The sequence below is a fragment of the Lithobates pipiens genome, unplaced genomic scaffold, assembly GCF_037356315.1.
Source record: "Lithobates pipiens isolate NorthernLeopardFrog02 unplaced genomic scaffold, aLitPip1_a1.2 Scaffold_11, whole genome shotgun sequence".
In the NCBI taxonomy this organism is placed as follows: domain Eukaryota; kingdom Metazoa; phylum Chordata; class Amphibia; order Anura; family Ranidae; genus Lithobates; species Lithobates pipiens.
This window is the reverse complement of record NW_027507696.1, coordinates 10471753-10490710: the sequence shown is the minus strand read 5'-3', so window position 1 is coordinate 10490710 and position 18958 is coordinate 10471753. Positions and strand designations below refer to the sequence as shown.

At 33.6% G+C, this 18958-nt stretch overlaps 1 protein-coding gene across 1 annotated transcript in view; it reads right to left on the bottom strand.

Annotated features, from left to right (window-relative positions):
- Positions 1-18958, bottom strand: part of LOC143961030 (M1-specific T cell receptor alpha chain-like) — a 62832-nt gene that overhangs the window by 24969 nt on the left and 18905 nt on the right. The window contains exon 6 of the mRNA XM_077470156.1: positions 6646-6777. Within this exon, the coding sequence (XP_077326282.1) occupies positions 6646-6777 (132 nt within the window). The remainder of the gene's footprint in view (positions 1-6645; positions 6778-18958) is intronic.

Below are 18958 nucleotides of genomic sequence, written 5' to 3'. Positions count from 1 at the left end.
CAAGGTCTTGCTAAACCTGATTTTCCAACTCGTCTGTGACAAGTAGGAATTTAAAATTCACATCACTGTGTGTCTTTTGTCTATTAATTGACATTTTTGGACCACTGTGTTTTAAAATTTATTGTAAAAAAATAAATAAAATTACCACCTACCCTAGAGATTTGGCTGTATAGTAGAAACTGAACCCCAATATTTCTTAGAACCCTGCAGATTTTTCTTTCCATTAATAACAAATTGATATTTATGATCCTCCACTGCTATGTTATATTCAAGAAATAACTTAGTTTGTTTAGTGCATGTGGAAGTGATGTCAGAAATCCTTAATTATTTCAAACATCAATGTAAAGAAAATATTTTTCTCTGAAAGAATGATATCCAACATTACAATTGGAGGATATAAAGGTAAATAAACTCTAAACTTGGGATTTTAAACCACAGCCATCAGCATCAATCACTGTGATAGTTTGACTTGAACAATCTAAATTCCTTTTTTTTTTTTTTTCAGTATAGGATGCTATTTTATTTATGTTTTATCATTATTATTACCATTATCTCCACTGTTGTTATTTGTATTATGCGGTGTGTTACATTTATCCAAACAACAAAAAGAAATATAAACTATAAGCAGAAATAAGATTGTAAAAAATATGTATTAAAACAGTTTTTTTGAAAAAATGTATGTATAATGACTTACTAGGTTTAATATTTAGCATAGTTCCTGAGCCAAATATCACTTTCCTTCCACCAGTACTTGCACACTGATACATGCCATAACACATCATCTACCCATTGATGTTAGCTAACAATGACATGGTTGGTATAACCTTTTGTAAAAGAGATTTAGTAGTACAGCTGTGTTTTATATTTTTTATTTGATTCCTTTTATTTTACAGTAAATCCTTATCTAGTTTAATAGGCTTAATAGTCCATATGGAATTTTCATTTTAATGTAATACATTAACTGAAATTCATAGCTGTTTTGTATGATAGACTGACTATTTGGTTAATTTTAAAGGAGAAGTATAGCCAAAGCTGTTCTGTCCCTACTTCTTCTATGGATCATAGGAGTGCACTTCGTTCTACACTCCTGTGAGCCATTTTCAGCTGACAGTGGCCTAAAGCAGGCCTAAAGCATGCTGTCCACTGATGTCTCTCCCGACTCTGGAAAGATCCCAACTTTAAAAGGATCTACCCAGATGCCTGGACTGGCAGCTGGCTCAGCCTCTCAGTGAGTCACTGAGAGTCTAAGCCACCCCTTCCCACTCCCTCCACAGCCCGGCACTCCAGTGAGCGATAGAGGGGCAGAGCAGAGAGCTAATGACTGACACTCATCGACTCTCTGCTCACTGAAGCCTGAGAACCGAGCAATCAGTGGTGTTTGATCCCTCAGTTCCCAGTCTTAGATGTAGCAGGGGACAGATGCAGAGATGCAGCATTGGATTAATGCTGCATGCAACTAGGTGTATATATATATATATATATATATATATATATATAAATATATATATATATAGAGAGAGAGAGAGAGAGACTTCTCTTTTAAATGGACTATGAGCCTCATGTCCATCAGGTGAGATAGACACCTATGTCACTGTCTTGTTTGGAACGAAACATTTGTCAGGTTGGATTTTTTTCAACTGAAGACTAATCTATAATCTATATATAGATTAAGACACTAAAACCAGTATAACAGTCAAAATATGTGCTATTTCACTCAGCCACTGCTCACTCCAAAATTAAATCAACTAAATTCACAAAGAAATTTTAATTTTCTATATTTTCCCTTTACCATACTAGATGTCTAAAACCACATTGTCTTAGTTGGATAGAACAAGCCATATTATAAGCGTTAATTTAAATGTTTGCTTGATTCTTTTATCTTACTTGAATTATTTGAAATATTACTTCAAGAAGAAAAATATACCCCAATAATTAGTTCATAATTTATGATAATCTTATTGAAGCACTTACCAGGTTTAACCACCAGTTTTGTTCCAAAGCCAAAAACTAGCTTCCCATAACTTCCAGTATCACAGTGATACATACTTATGCAAAATGTGTTACAGCCAATGCTTAAGCTTTATCCATGTTTTTTAACATGTATATAGCATATTCATTTTTTTGATTATTTTCATCTTAATTGTTCTTTTTCATGAAAAAGATAACTTTGATACCTTTCTGCAAATACAACTACAGGGCTAATGAATTTGTATCTCTCGATTATCGTGCCATTTTTGATCAGTGACTCACTTACTTGTGAAGAACAATTAGACAGCCAATCAAATAGCATTTTCATTAAAAGTTCAGAAAAGGCAGCTTAGCAATTACCCTAATGACATCATTAAACATTTAATTTAATCTAAGTGTAAATGTTGTCGTATTCAAAGCTATGCAAACTCTAAAATACATTTCTCAAAATCAGCTGTTGATTAATATTCATTTGCCTTCACATTAAAACATTGCATAGGCTTACAAGTCACTTAACTTGAAACTGGATGATCAATAAGCTCCTAAAATACAGTTTAATGATAAAGGACTACTTGTTGACATGAACTTAGGGTGGGGTAACAAAAAATATTATTGCCATAGCATCAACTTAAACATCCTTAAGAATGGTTACAAATTGGTATATTTCCCCCAAAAATTGATAAATATGTGGGAAATGCTTTCATAATATTGAGGTACATTGTTTACTTACTAGGCAAAACTGTCAACTTGGTCCCAGTGCCACAAATCAGTTTCCAGCTGCCAGCAGTATTAGCACAGTCATGTACCCTATTGCATAAAACATGTCTGTTTGATGGCTTGTGTAACTGCATCTATACTGTACTTGGCAACTGTAAAATTACCATATTCATTTATAGTTAAATAATTTTATTACTTATACTTATGTTAAGCAAAATGAATATTTCAGTGTATTAAAAATAACAATCCATTTATAATGTCTGCTACGTATATGGGTCCTTTGTGAGTATATTATATTCTGCTCACTAGAGTTGAAACATTCACCATCTTACAAAATTAGATCAGTTTTGATTATATTAAATATATATATTAAAAAAGAAAAGGTGATGGACTCATAATAAAGCAGGCAGGACAATTCTGTCTGCCTGCAGTATGCCCTTTTTGGCAGAAATATATTATGTTAATTTGCAAAAAAGAATAAGCTATTGTTAAATTTCAGTTCAGCCAATAAGGAAATGTAAACAATCTGGATTTTCCATTAACATCTCAGCTTTCATATGTATGTAATGTAACTTTGATATACTGTTTTGAATGCATATATTGGCACTATATGTTGTGTATGTGTGAAATGATATGTGCCCTTCATAGATATCTGTTGAAAATCTCCAATGTATGCTGTATTTATCATGACTATAAAAATCTATGACTATATGACTATATATGACATGACTATAAAAATCATGTTAAATATTTAAATACTAAGGAAAATAACATCATACTTACTTGGCAGGACAGCTAGCTTTGTCCCACTTCCGAATATCAGTTTATTGCTGACTCCATAATAAGCACAGTCAGACACACCAATACACTAACTATACTTCCTAAAGACTATATCCATCCATCATAATTTGATGATCTCTTTTCCAGTTTAATACATTGATATACAATACACATCATGTATTGCATTTTTGTATACAGAAATATGTAAAAAAAAAAAAAATACACTGTAATACAGAGTATATACTTATATGACCCATATCAAGTATGATGTTACAAGTTTATTGAAAATATAAAGAATAATTACTCTTTACAGTTATCCTTTGCTGTATGCACCTCTGCAACTGCTGTTTTCCATTTGATTACCGATTAAATATTAAAAATACTGCTTTTAAATGTATTTTTATGCCTCTGAAAATAGCTCCATTTTATGCGTGTGTCCATGAATATTGTGACATTCAAATTCATATTTTAGAGCAGCATTTCAGGACATAAAAGCTTACTTGCATAATTTATATGCATAAGCATGCATAAATGCATTCTACTGGTTAGAATAAATGAATATACGCTTCTAAACGGCGTATCCCTGTACACATGCAAAACGTGTAATTACATGTCTAAACAAGTCATTTTTATGCTGGATTTTTCTGCCAGCTCCTGGCAGAGAGACCCAGCATGCATAGGAGTATTTCAATATTGCCTGCATGAGGTCGTACATGCCCAATGTCTGATCCTAAGGATTTTAACAGCTTCAACAATTATTGCTTTGGCCACTGACACTCTATGCAGACTTCCAAACATTCCCCATCATCTCTTTTACAATATAAGCCCTAGTTGCCTATCAACCCTGCTGAAATATATTTCCCTGAAAGAATGATATCCAACATTACAATTAGAGGATATATTGGTAATGTCTAAACTTGGGATTTTAAACCAAAGCCATCAATATCAAACACTGTGATAGTTTGACTTGAAAGATCCAAATGCATTATTCTATTATTTTTTTTAAATATAGGATGCTATTTTATTTTTGTTTTATCATTATCATAACCATTATCACCACTGTTAAGCCTGTTCTTATTTACATGCTACATAAAACAGATATGAAAAAAATTACTGTATATTGACTTACTAGGTTTAATATTTAGCATAGTTCCAGAGCCAAATATCAATTTCCATCCACTAGTACTTGCACACTGATACATGCCATTACACTTCAGCTACCCATTGATGTTAGCTAACAATGATGGTTGGTATACCCTTTTGTAAAATAGATTTAGTAGTACAGTTGCAAGTGACCATAGTGTTTTATATATTGTATTTGATTACAGTACTTTTATGTTACTGTAAATCCTTATTTAGTTTAAAAGGCTTAATAGTCCATAGGAAATTTTGGTTTTAATGTAATAAATTAACTGAAATTCACAGCTGTTTTGTCTGCTGGGCTGGCTATTTGGTCGATTTTAAAAGAAAAATTATGGCTAAATCTATTTTGGCCCTACTTCTATGGATCACAGGAGTGCACTTCATTCTACACTCCAGTGCATGCTATTGAAAATCTCCAATGACATGTTACACTATATGCTATATTTTTTTTAGGTAAATATCATGACTATGGAAAAAAAAGTCAAATATTTGATTAATGAAGAAAATAGCATCATACTTACTTGGCAGGACAGCCAGCTTTGTCCCACTTCCGAATATTAGTTTATCGCTGGCTCCATAATAAGCACAGTCAGACACACCAATACACAAACTATGTTCCTAAAGACTATATCCATCTGTCATGGTTTGATGATCTATTTTCCAATTCAATACATAGAACCATAGATCATGTATTGCATTTTTTGTATACAGAAATATGTAAAAATAAATAAATACACTGCAATATAGAGAATATTCTTAAGACCCATATCAAGTATGATGGTATCAGTGTATTAAAAATATAAAGAATAATTACTCTCTGCAGTTATCCTATGCTGTATGCACCTCTTCAACTGCTGTTTTCTATTTGATTCCTGGTTAAATATTAAAAACATGTTCTGTAACCTTAAGCCTTATGTACATGCTTTAAAATGTAGTATTATGACTTTGAAAAAAGCTCTATTTTAGTTAATGTGTCCATACATATTGTGACATTCAAACTCATATTTTAGAGAAGCATTTCAGAACATAAAAAAATTCCCCAAATCTACATTTGAAGATGAGCTTGCTTGCATAATTTATATGCATAAACTGCAATAATGCATTCTAGTGGCTAAAATAAATTAATATTTTAGCCAATTGAATGAGTTTATGCAGATACGATTCTAAATGCCATATCCCTGTAAACATGCAAACGTGTAGCTACATGTCAAAACATGTCATTTTTTATACTGGATTTTTCTGCCAACTCCTGCATGCATAGGAGTAGTTTAATATTCCCAGATGCATGAGGTCTTAGATGTCTGATCCTTGAGATTTCAACAGCTTCAACAATTATTGCCTTAGTCACCGACAATCTATGCAGACTTCCAAACATTCCCCATCATCTCTTATTTACTATATGCCCTAGCTGCATGCTCATCCTGCTGACCCCTCTGACTTTTTATTTCTAAGTCTACAAATAGACAGGCAGCAAGCGTTTTCAGAAGTAAAGGAGTGAGTAGTGGCAGGCCACACATTTCTCTCAATAAGAGAAGCATTTTTTTGTATTATGTTTTCAAACATTTTGGGGCACATTTATCAAAGTAGGGGAATATGCCATCTGGTTTGTCTGTAATCAACTGGAGCAGTTTGGATTAGGTAAGAAAAAGCAGGGCACTGATAACTCAACGTTAAACTCTTCATTGAATTCAATTCTTCATTCATTTTCAATTATAGGGTCAATTACCCAGTTGTCCTTAAAAAATCCCATGAAGAATAATGGGCTTTGCTATCTTGTCAAACTGACTTTAGTCTTATCCCAACACAACTTAAACTGCTCCTATAGTAAATAAATCAGAAAAAATTATATAAATAAAAGCAAAGGCATCATTAGGTTCACCTCTTCTTTGATTAGGATGCCCTTTTTGCTAACAATCAGCAAGAAAAAAAAGTTTTTTTAAATTACTTATCTAAAGTAATGACAAGAGTATAAATATTTAGAATCAATAACAATGTCCACACCATATTCTTTTTCACAACATAAACACAGACACTTACTTGGTTTAACAATCAGCTGAGTCCCTGCTCCAAATATGAGTTTCCAGCCACTTCCAGTATAAGCACAGTCATAAATGCCTATACACAAACCAGGCTTTTGTGTATGTGGCTTTTTATCTCTGTTTATTTTCTCTGTTTTATAATTAGATATTTTAAACCTCTCATGTATCCACTTGATACATCGAAATGACTGAGAGGAATAATGTTATGCCATTAACAGGAATGATGGCCTATTGCTCAGTTTTAACACACTGGTGTTTATCGTATAATTTACATCATCTTTTGAATGACTGAATGTTTACAATATAGCTATACATAAGTGCATAGAACCTGCATTAGCATAAATTAATAAAGATATAGCTGCCGTGCACTGTGCCCTGATACCAAACACTTAATATATAATAAAACAATAGTGCAACGCTCCAGTGTTAAAATAATAAAGCAACTGTACATCAGTAGTCCATAAAGAAACAGAATACAGAATCCAAGAAGTCCCAAATGAAAATACTTCAGTGATTCCAGAGTGATGATAGAAATAGGAATTTCAAAGAAAGCCCAGTGACACCCTTCACTCTCATACTCTGCTTACCAGAAGGATTGTGACCCCCTGATAAGAGTGTTCAACAGCCATTCCCATATCCCACAGGCAGGAGGGTCCCTTTCAGAGCGGTGACCCAGCAACTTCAGCACTCAAGCTGTGGCAGACTCCAGGGAGTAGACAGGAGGAATCTGCTAGGTTTTGGAATGGGAGTATGCCTGTATTGCTGCGGCTTGAGTGCTGAAGTTGCTGGATCACCACCTTGAATGGGACTCTCCTGCCTGTGGCATGCAGGATTGGCTATGTTTAAAGAGCATGTGTTGAACACTTATCAGGGATCACAGTCCTTTTAGTATGCAGAGCAGGAGAGTAAAGGGTGTCACTAGGCTTACTTTGAGGTCTCTATTTCCAACACAGCTTTGGGATCACTGAAGTTTATTTTCATTTGGGACTTAGATTACTTAGTCTGTTTCTCTATGGACTATTGATGTACAATTGCTTTATTAATTTAACACCAGGGTACTGCACTATTGTTTTATTTTATTACAATATAGATATGTTTAGTCCTATTACTGACCTAAATAACATATTTTCCAGATATTTCCTAACACTACTACTCCTTATTGGATGTGCATAGTATTCTATTGATCTTTGTGAAAACTATTCTCTACTCTAAAAAAGCAAAGCATCCTCAAAAGTTGAATTGTGCTTAATATTCTGTATAAAGCACTTATTATTTTAATGCTAGTCCAAAAACAATTATTTAAAATAATTTCAGAAGCACTGGTAGACCAGAACCATTTTTTTAAAATGTCTTTTAACACATATATATTTCCCAAACAATCAATAGATTGATTCTGATTAATGTAGATTTGTTACTTACTCGGATAAACAGTCAGCTTTGTGCCTTGGCCAAATATCAACTTCCTGGCACCAGAATCATCACAGCAAAATATGGCATTACACTAACTTGTTTGTGCAAGTTCTTTCTTCTTTAAATACATCATTGTCATGTAATGCCTTATTATTGACCAAACACTTTTGAATGTATTTCACGTTAACACAGTAAAGGGTGAAGCATATAGCAGATTGATACAGTAATACAATCCAGTTACAGTGTGAACGTTAAAAACTTTCCTTTGTTTGGTCTTTTGTCAGGTCAAGGTTTTGGGACATATAACTTTTTCAAATTTGTCTTTTGACAGTTTGTTCTGAAAAAATGTACTAACTGACCATATAATAGGTGACATCTCTAAACAGTTTGGTACTTAAAAGAAACCTCATGAAAGCTGACCTTTCCATTTGAAAAATGCTAGCTAACTGGCTGTTAGATGCATTGGCTCCACTAACCTGGAACAAATATAATTACAAGAAAGTTTAATAATAATAACAAATTTTACTTGCTGTCCTTGGTCAATGACTTTGAAGTACAAAACCCAACCACAGACGGGCAACAAGCAGGAGGGCAGCCAAATATTTTTGTCATTAGTAGCAAAACTTGCACTTCAACAAGGGTGTAGATAAACCCATCTCAGGGTTTGAAGGAAACTAATAACCATAATAACCCTTTGATGGAAGATTTACCATATACAAAAATACCTTACACAATGGAGCAGATTTTACTAAAGGAGTGGAGTGGATAATTGAAGTGAATATTCATTCAATTTGAGTGAAGATTCTGAACTCCTTTAGTAAATTAACAACAATATTTTACATATCTGAGTCTGAGCCTGAGTCTAGTCTATCTAATCTAGTTCAGGATTTTTCAATTCTTGGTTACCTGTAACTATTGCATTACATGAGAAACAGTACTGAAGCCAAACATTTAACTCATTTGGTCAAACATTCCATGCAGTCTCGAGGCCCTTTCCTTGGACATTGGTCAACATGCATTCAACGGTCTATTTTCTTGCATGACAATAAAGAATAACCTATGTTTATGAGGTCTGTACCACACCCATATTAATGTTAGGGTAATGTCATGCAGGTAACATACTGAACTCAGATTTTGGTTCTAATATCCAATTATGTGGAAAAATCCTAAGCTTTCATTCCCTTGCATACCATTAGGTGTGAATACATGCTCGCTTGACTTTTGTAACTAACTATTATGAAATTGAATTCATTGTTAATTAACCACTACCATAGAACCACATGTTATAATGTGACCCAGCAGTTCCAGACAAATATCTAATAGATATTTGTCTGGAATGGTTAGGAACAGCTATAACACTGCTTTGTTAATTTTTCACAAATGCTACATATTTACTAGTCTATTATGAAAAATAAGACATACTTACTGGGATTGACAGTCAAGACCGTGCCTTGTCCAAAAGTAAGTTTGTAACCACTGCTACCATAATCACACAGTGAACCATCACATAGCAAATACTGTACTTCCCAAATCAACTGACTGGAATGAATATATTATTTCTAATGACACGTTTATAAATCACAAAATATGTTTTTGTTTATGTTTTTGTTGCCTAGTTTATCACACAGTTGCTCTTTTAAAGCTAGTCTGGATATTTATTGGACTATTTGCTTCCCAAAATTGATATTTACATTCCAAAGTATATGTTCATTTTATAAAGTGGTTGCCATGCACATTATTTGGTATTGCTCTTTACAAAGTAAGCATTCTTTGGTTCTTTAAATCAACCACATTGAATTAAGAATTTGTCTGAGGAGTGTTGTAAAGGGTTGCATTTTAGCCCTTTTTAATGTATAATGAATGTTATTGGCTAATTTTACCTTTCTAAAAATCTTCTAACAAATGTGATTATTTTGCCATACTTGCCATTTTGCTCAATGTAAACCAGAAAAAATAGTTCAGGCATAAAGTTTTGGCATAAATTAAAGAATACGTGATAACTATTTGCAATTTTAGAAAAAATCCCATTTTGTGTAACTACAAATAATGTGATTTTTTTTTTGAGTAAATGTGAATGAAATTGATAAAAATGTTTAGAAAATATTTAGAAAACAAAGCTGAAATACTTGCAACATTTGACAGAAATCACACTCACTTGGCTTAATTACTAATCTTGTTCCACTTCCAAAGAATAACTTGTAGCCAGTAGTACACCGTGCTTTGTATGTATACAATAACTACTGTGAATTGTGAACGGTATAAAGTATGTTCTAAACCAGCCATTCTCAACCACAGTTCTGCTAGGGTTACTTCAGTTGTGTCCAGGGGTTTCTTACACTGTAGGTGATTGACCTCCCATCTGGTATAGTTCTAGGGTCAAAGGCACTTATCAAAGTTAGCACCTGGCACCAGTAATCAATTGTTCTACTTGCAAGAGTGTCATTCTCATCACCATTGAAAGGGTTATATTCTTCCCACTAACCACCAAGGGTCATTTTTCATACTGATCTCACATTAATTGGTTTTAGCAAGGGTTTTCTGAGACCTGATATCAATTTTAGGGGTTCCTCTGGGATAAAAATGCTGAGAAAGACTGCTCTAAACAGACAAAATTGCCTATCCTGTGAATAACAATAATATATAAAAATAATAATGACACATTGGGGTTGATTTACTAAAACTGGAGAGTGCAAAATCTGGTGCAGCTTCCCATAGTAGCAAATCAGCTTCTAACTTCAGCTTGTTCAATTAAGCTTTGACATACAAACCTGATTGGTTTCTATGCAGAGCTGCACCAGATTTTGAACTCTCCAGATTTAGTAAATCAATCCCATTGAGACTGATTTACCAAAGGAGTTAAAATGTTAAAAATGTAAAGAGTCTCTTTAATTATTCATCCATGTGCAGATAAAATAAACAAATAGTTGGATAACTGAAATAACTTTACTTTTATGAGTAATTAGTGTTGAATAGCTTAGTAAGTAGCCCCACTATGAGACCAACAGTAAGAGAAGATGAGAATTTTAACACAGTAAGTTCAATGTACAACAGAGATCAGGGATGGATTACTAGTGAACTTTGAGGTAGTTATATGGTCAAGTATCTTAGTGCATGCAGTATGCACTACTGAATTCATAACTTGTGTGAAATGTTTTGTAAATAGCTCTGTTAAGATTTGCAATGTAATGTTGCCCCTTCAATGTAAAACATAATTGGATTTTTGAAAATCATCTGTTTAGGCAAAAAGGGATTACTTTGATATCACTGTCATTTTGATGAAAAAATAACATTTATACCTAAATGAAAGAATATGTGTTAAATTTTGGCCAATTCATTTTGTGTAACTACAAATTATATAATTTAATGTAAAACTGGCACAAACAATTGTACTTGTATTGGAACCTATGCTGTGTCAATAAAATAGATATGAATATATATTAGAAACCACACTTACTTTGTTTAACTACTAATCTAGTTCCACTTCCAAAGATGAACTTGAAGCCAGTAGTACACAGTGCTTTGTATGCATACAATAACTACTGTGACTTGTGATGTGTATACATTATGCAAACAGATAACCTTCAATATGAAACTGACTAAACCTTCTATCTCATCGATAACAATAATATGTAAGAATATTAATGACACATTATGTGATGAAAAGTGTTATTATTTCTTCTACTAGGATTTTGGCATAGTAGATATAGGGGGAGAAAATGTTACATACACGAATTTAAGTGCATTTAATGACACTTTGTTCACTTTAAACATTTGATTTTGCTCAAAAAAGTTCTTTTTTAAAGCTGTATTAAACCCAAAACCAAAAATGTTATATATTGCAGCTTACCAATCATTTGATGTGGTAGCCACATTAGTTTTCTTTTCTAGGCTTTTTTCCCTCTGTTTTCACCTAGTAATCTGACCAGTAACACACCGGATGTATTAAAGTGCCACCACTCTGGATGAAGATGCAACAGAGGCACCTTTGGGCAGAAGCATTGTTAGTCTGTGGGGGAGGGGAGTATTAGATGTACAAGGAGATTTAGATACACTAATAAATTGAAGCCAAACTCCAGCTTACACTTTATAAGCAGTTAGAGCAACAATTGTTCTTTCTTTTGGGGATAAAGGTTTACATACAATCAAAGCTGATCATTGTACGCTCTACTGTTAGTGGTAATGTTTGTGTATCAACCCCCCTCCAACTCTTACATGCGGGACAACTTGTTCTGTTGAAAAACAATAGACTTACTGACGGAATCACTGTGTGAAGCAAGCCTAAAAAGAAATGTAATGTCAAAGAATTGGCAAGCAGCAGAATAATAAGTTTGCTTTTGGGGTTATTACTGATTTAAATAATCCCAAACACTTGTTTACGAACTGTGAAAATTTGCCACATTCTGCTGTCTATATTTGATCATGATCTAGACATACTCTAATCACACTGATAAATGATATTGAAATATAAAATAAGAATAAAATATGTCTATAACTACAGATATTAGCAAGACTTCCAGTCTTCTCAGACAATCTTTTTTCTATTTTGGTAAATATTGCATACATAAAGAGCTTTACTCTGACGTTATATAATAAACATAGCAATTTACTTACTAGGCAGTACTGTTAGCAGGGTTCCTGTTCCAAATATTACTTTGTCTGCATAATTTGCACACTGATATATATCCTGACAAATACCTTAAAGGTTCTTTCCTCTGTTTATAAAATACTGACAGTCTGTTGTATCTTTGGGTGAAGGTGCACAGCAATATCATGTCTTTTAGATAAAAATTGTCACTTAGATTATTGAACAAAGCAAATCTGTGCCCACTTTAGTCATCCATGCTCAAGGTACAACTCTGTATTAAAATATCCCTTACAGGGTGTTCAACGTGAATACAGCCTTATATTATTCACTAACTGTGTGAACATTCACTACTCCTTTGGTTAAACAACCCCATCACTTGTTTCTCTATCTTTCTGTTTCTTGATTTCCACCATTCTAACTCTGTCTCCACTTCTGTTGTGAACATGAAATGCCAATAAGCATACAAATTCCCATGCAGATTATGCTTCTAAAACTACAAACCCACAGTAATAAGGACAAATTATATATATATATATATATATATATATATATATATATATATATATATATATATACATATATATATATATATACATATATATATATATATATATATATATATATATATATATATATATATATATATAGTCAACACACATGTCTCTATGAATACATTGTGCCAAACAGTTAAATATATATAACATGCAGCATGTTTTATATACATACATAAATTCTGAAATACACAGTAGGGTTGATTTACTAAAACTGGGGGGTACAACATTTGGTGAAGCTCTGGTGCAAACCAATCAACTTTCCAACCAACCAATTGAACAAGCTGAAGTTAGAAGCTGATTGGCTACCATGCACAGCTCCAATAGACTTTGCATTCACCAGTTTTAGTAAATTAACCCCACTGTTATGGATGTTCATACTACTGCAATCTACAGTAGTAAAAAAAAAAGGCAGTAGTCTTTACCAGTTGCTACTTATACACAATGTTAGATATTGTGTAGCAATAATTACAAATTAGCACTATTGATTTATATACAGTGATCATTTAAAAAAGGCACGGGTCAAGACTTGTATCATTCTCCCAGATTCATCCTGAGTGGCTTACAGGATTACTTTAGGAACAAAATGGACTATATATATATATATATATATATATATATATATATATATATATATATATTAACAACAGCACACACAAAATGACTTACTTGGTATGACATGCAGTTCTGTTCCAGTTCCAAATATTAACTTCGACCAACCCGAGCCACTATTCACACATCAGCCACCCCCTTTACATTAAACTCTTGTATACTACAGAGCCACATCTGCTGGGGATTGTGTATATATGTGTGCATATCAATTGACACTAATTTAAACAGTATATCTATCATCATAATCTATATAATCCAACAACATCACTATAATGTATAAATGTGTAAAAATGAATGAATACATAATATCCATTAGTAACTATTCATGTAATGAAGTATACAACTGGCTGGATGGATCTGAGTCAATCTACTAATATGAAAAATTAAGTTTGATTTACCTGTCACTTTATCAATGGCAATGGTTCCAGCTAAGAATTTTTTTAAAAACACAGACTATAATTAATATTAACTCAGACTTACTTGGTCTTACATCAAGCTTGGTGCCTTTTCCAAATATAAGCTTGCTGACACCAACATTATCACAATGGTAGAGGGCATTGCAAAAACTCTCTTCACTCTGTTATAGTTTAATGGTGTATGGTATAAAAGCATCTAAGCACTTCATATATTCATATTTAGTCTATTGGATCAGTGATTATGAGTGTCACTTGATGTATAATAGAGGAACAAATATCATATATGCATACCTTTGGTGCATAAAAGGGCTAGTTTACCTTGGCCTGCCACATCAAAGGATTTTTTTTTTAAACGAGCAAGCAAACAAATTATTATAGGAGCAATATCAATCGTTTAATGATTTCCTACTAAAGAGTTGGTCATCCCAGACTAGATGTAGGCTCTTAGATGTAGCCACATTAAAAGGAAGGTCTCATGTATCTTGAGATTGTATATTTTACATCCTGCAGAAATCCAAAGGATGACTGGGACCCCTTATACTGCAGAAGTGAGACTCAGTGCTTCAAATGAGGCATAGCTGGGAACTCTGATGGGGATATTTCTCCACTGAAGCCAAAAGAAATATAATATGCTACTTCAGTAAGCCAGCTGACCACAATCTACCCATAACTGAAATGGCAGCATTGTGTGGGCTGACCCTTAATCCCGTAATTGTTTAAATAAACACAGATTAGCTGGTTTTGCAAAACTTCAGTAAATAAGTCCAAAAGTCATGAAAGAGGAAATAACACTAGAATTATACTAGAATCAATGATCCTTTTTAACCTCCCTGGCGGTACCATTATTTCGGATTTTAGGTGCTAAAAGCGGTACCATTATTTTGCATGAAAATTTGGCGTTTTATATTGTAGTCCTGCAATTCTTAGGAATAACTCTCTTAAATCTGTCCAAACCAGAGTCTAGCAGACATCCCAGGTATGATAAAGTTTGAAAAATTAAATCATAAATTATAATATAATAAATAATTATAAATAATTGTACCAAATAATAATATAACAATAATAAAAATTATTCAATAATGTAATCTAATCAAAAACACTGAAATTTGCCGAGTTGCAGAATTGTCACTGTCATTACTTTTCAGTATTTGATGACGGATCTCCCCACAAATCGCTATCGCTCAATTCTGCGAGTCATTCTAATTTATTATCGCTGTTTTCTAGCTGGTCTAAAATCATTTTTGATGTACAGTGACAGTTTTGGTTGCTATGGACAATCTCCAGTTTCCAGGCATAAAGAACAGTTTTTACAATATAAAACTGCATGCAGGACACTGGGCAGACCACTAGGGACAAAGGGGATGTGAAATATTTACATACAGCAATGTAATCTGTAAGATTACATTATACTGTATGTATACTGTTTATTTCACTTTTTGAATTTGGCGCCGATCTCCGTCCCCGTGCGTCGCAACGCTCGCAGGGCACGGAGATCGCCGATGTGATAGATCGAGCGAGGCACGGCTCGCTCGTACAGCGGGGAGACATCGCTGGATTCGAAGGAGAAGGTAAGGAAACCTCCTCCTGGATCCAGCGACGCTGTCCCGAGTCTGACTCGGGGATACCGCTTTTGGTATAAAAAATCCACCCCGAGTCAGACTCGGGAATACCGTCAGGGGGGTTAATACTGAAAATATTTATACACAAATTATAGTAAAAAAAAAGTTCTTTCTCCCTCTCCTACCCCCCCCCCTCTCTCTCTCTCTCTCTCTCTCTCTCTCTCTCTATATATATATATATATATATATAATTTTGCACAATACCAAGCTACAAAATTATTATTTATGTAGTTGATTTTAGATTTAGTGTATTCATCCTCTTATAGCAGATGTTATTATATGCTCTCCATTTCTGTGTTGTCACTTTTTCCAAGACATGTTAAAAAGTTTTTTGCAATGAATTATCTATAGAGAATAAAAAAAGGCTATCGTGTTTGGTTGAATTCGGGGAAGTTCCTAAAGTTAAAAATACTTACTTGGATTGATTTTCAGTTGTGTCCCCTGTCCAAAGATGAGTTTCCCATAGCCAGCCCCAGTAGTACACCAAGGTTTATGGCTCTACACTAACCTTCACATGTGCTTAGCATACACTGCATGCTACAAAGAACTGCTACTAAAGGTGCACTATATAAAGGCATACCCCACTTTTAAATACAAAATGGGGTTTATTTACTAAAGCTGGAAAGTGCAAAATCAGGCTCACTTCTGGATAGAAACCAATGATCTTCCAGGTTTTATTACCAAAGCTTAACTGAACAAGCTGGGGTTAGAAGCTCATTGGTTTCTATGCAGAAGTAAGCCTGATTTTGCAATTTCCAGCTTTAGTAAATAAACCCAATCATGTACTTAAAAGTGGGGTATGCCTGTAGATAGTATATGCATTATTCTAATATTACTGAACACACTTTATTGCTGTAAAATGCAGTTCACATTTTCTTAAAATATAGGATACTTACTAGAAACCACTGTTAATTGTGTTCCATGGCCAAAAACTAAATTATAGTTGCTTCTAGTGGCACTGTATATCATTGCAAATCAAAAACACAGCTGACTACATGCGCACACATACTAGACAGTAATGTGTTACCCATGAAAGAATGAAAAGGGGGATTCATTCATTAACACTTACAGCTTATACTGGATGTGTAGACAGTATTCAGAGAAATACCCAATCCCTATTACTAACAATAGACAAAGATAATGTGGTCATAGGCATTACGAAAGCATTCAATAAGTCTTATTTTTAGTAAAAAATAAAATAAAAAAGTTCACCAAATTTACTCAAACCCTATTAGATTTTTTTCTCCACGTGCGCTAACATTGAAGCAGAGCTGCCCTTACAAAGCCTGAAATGGATAAACCTTAAAGTCTCTGGACAGTTAGACTTCAATATACAATGCCAGCTTCATGAATGCAAGATTGTCGTACGCGGAGAGTGCTATCCATTTATATCAAACTGTTTTTATCTATACACAAGTATGCAGCAAGGTGATGCATCAATGATTCAGAGAATCATATAAACAATAACAATGCAAAGTAGCTTGATACTGCCATGAGGCAAACATAGGGAAAGTCTATTGGAACATGTAATTTGAGTTGCTCAAGTGCACATGCTCACGTAAATGGAGCAGAGTGAGAAAAAGTAGGGATCAGAAAAGGCTTCATAATACCTATCAGTCATTTGGTACTCATAGATATTAGATTGCCCAAATTAGGTGAGGATTGTCTTATGTCTGTGGCCATCTTAACATGCATCACTAAAATTAGTTGTATGCAACTGCCATAACATGCTGTTTACACATTCACACATTAACTAAACATTTAATTTTACATGTAAAATTGGAGAAAGTTTAAAATGATAACAAGACTGAACATTTATGAACATTTCAATTACTAAGAGTTGGAATTGTGCCTTTTCAAAAACTATGTTTGGCAGGCTTTCGGTTCACTTTAACCATTAAACATTTCTTTATCTTTTATGCTATTTATATCCATAATATTACCTACGATATAATATAACACTAAGAATATGTTTAACAACAAAAAAGACACTTACTTACTTAAGTATAACAGTAAGCTTTGTACCTTGACCAAAGCCATACTTCCAGTTGCCAGTATTAACACAGTCATAAACCCCAAAACATTAACCAGTAGCCAGACCTTCATGTGCAGAGGATTTCACTAACTAATATAATGTATTCATGTATATCTCTACATACAGATACAGTTACTGCATTATCACCATTTGCTATTATACTCAGGAGGAATGTATTAAAACTGGAGCAGTTGTGCATGGCAACTATTTCACTTGTATGCTTCATTCACAAAGCTTAACTGAACAAGCTCAAGCTAGAAATGATTGGTTGTCTGCTGGTCCAGATTCTGTCTGTTCCAGCTTTGATACATTTGCTCATTGTGGTTCTATTACATGGAGTTGATTTAATAATGGAGTTATTTTCACCTAAGCCTCTTCCAAAATCCACGCAGATTCAGGAGAAATCTGTATTTGTTCTAATTCCCAAATAGTCCACACAGGCTCAGTTGAAAGATGTTTCCCTTAGTAAACCAACACCCAAATTTAATTTTATCTGAAACTTTAAAATTATGCATTTCTTAAGATTGCTTATTTTTGCCAAAGACTATTCATAATAGTTCTCAGCATTTTCTATTATAATTTTTATTATTACAAAGTGGTCTGATTGACAGAACCTAATATTAAATGTAGATGTTGTAAGTGTCTTACTTGGCGTAACAGTTAAGGTGGTTCCAGCTCCAAATATTAGCTTGTAGTTGCCTCCATAAGCACACTGCTATATCTCACTACAAAAATACATTTGCTATGTTAACACTGGCAACCAGGTAGTGAAAGGAATCATACAGAAAAAAATGTAAGTACATGTGCAATGTATACAATTTATCTGAGCTTGGTACACAATAGAAAATGTATTTATATAGAAATAAATGTAGTGAGAAATTGTGTTTATAATTGCTTCTAATACATATAGCTCAACCTACGCACATTATAGCTGACCTGCCAATTCCAGGCTTTATAAGATGTTTTATTACCTAAAGCATGGAGTATTTCAATATAAATAAAGTGATATATAGACTTACTTGCCCTAACAAGGAGTTTGGTCCCTTCTCCAAATGTAAGTTTAGATAAGCCAGAACTATAATC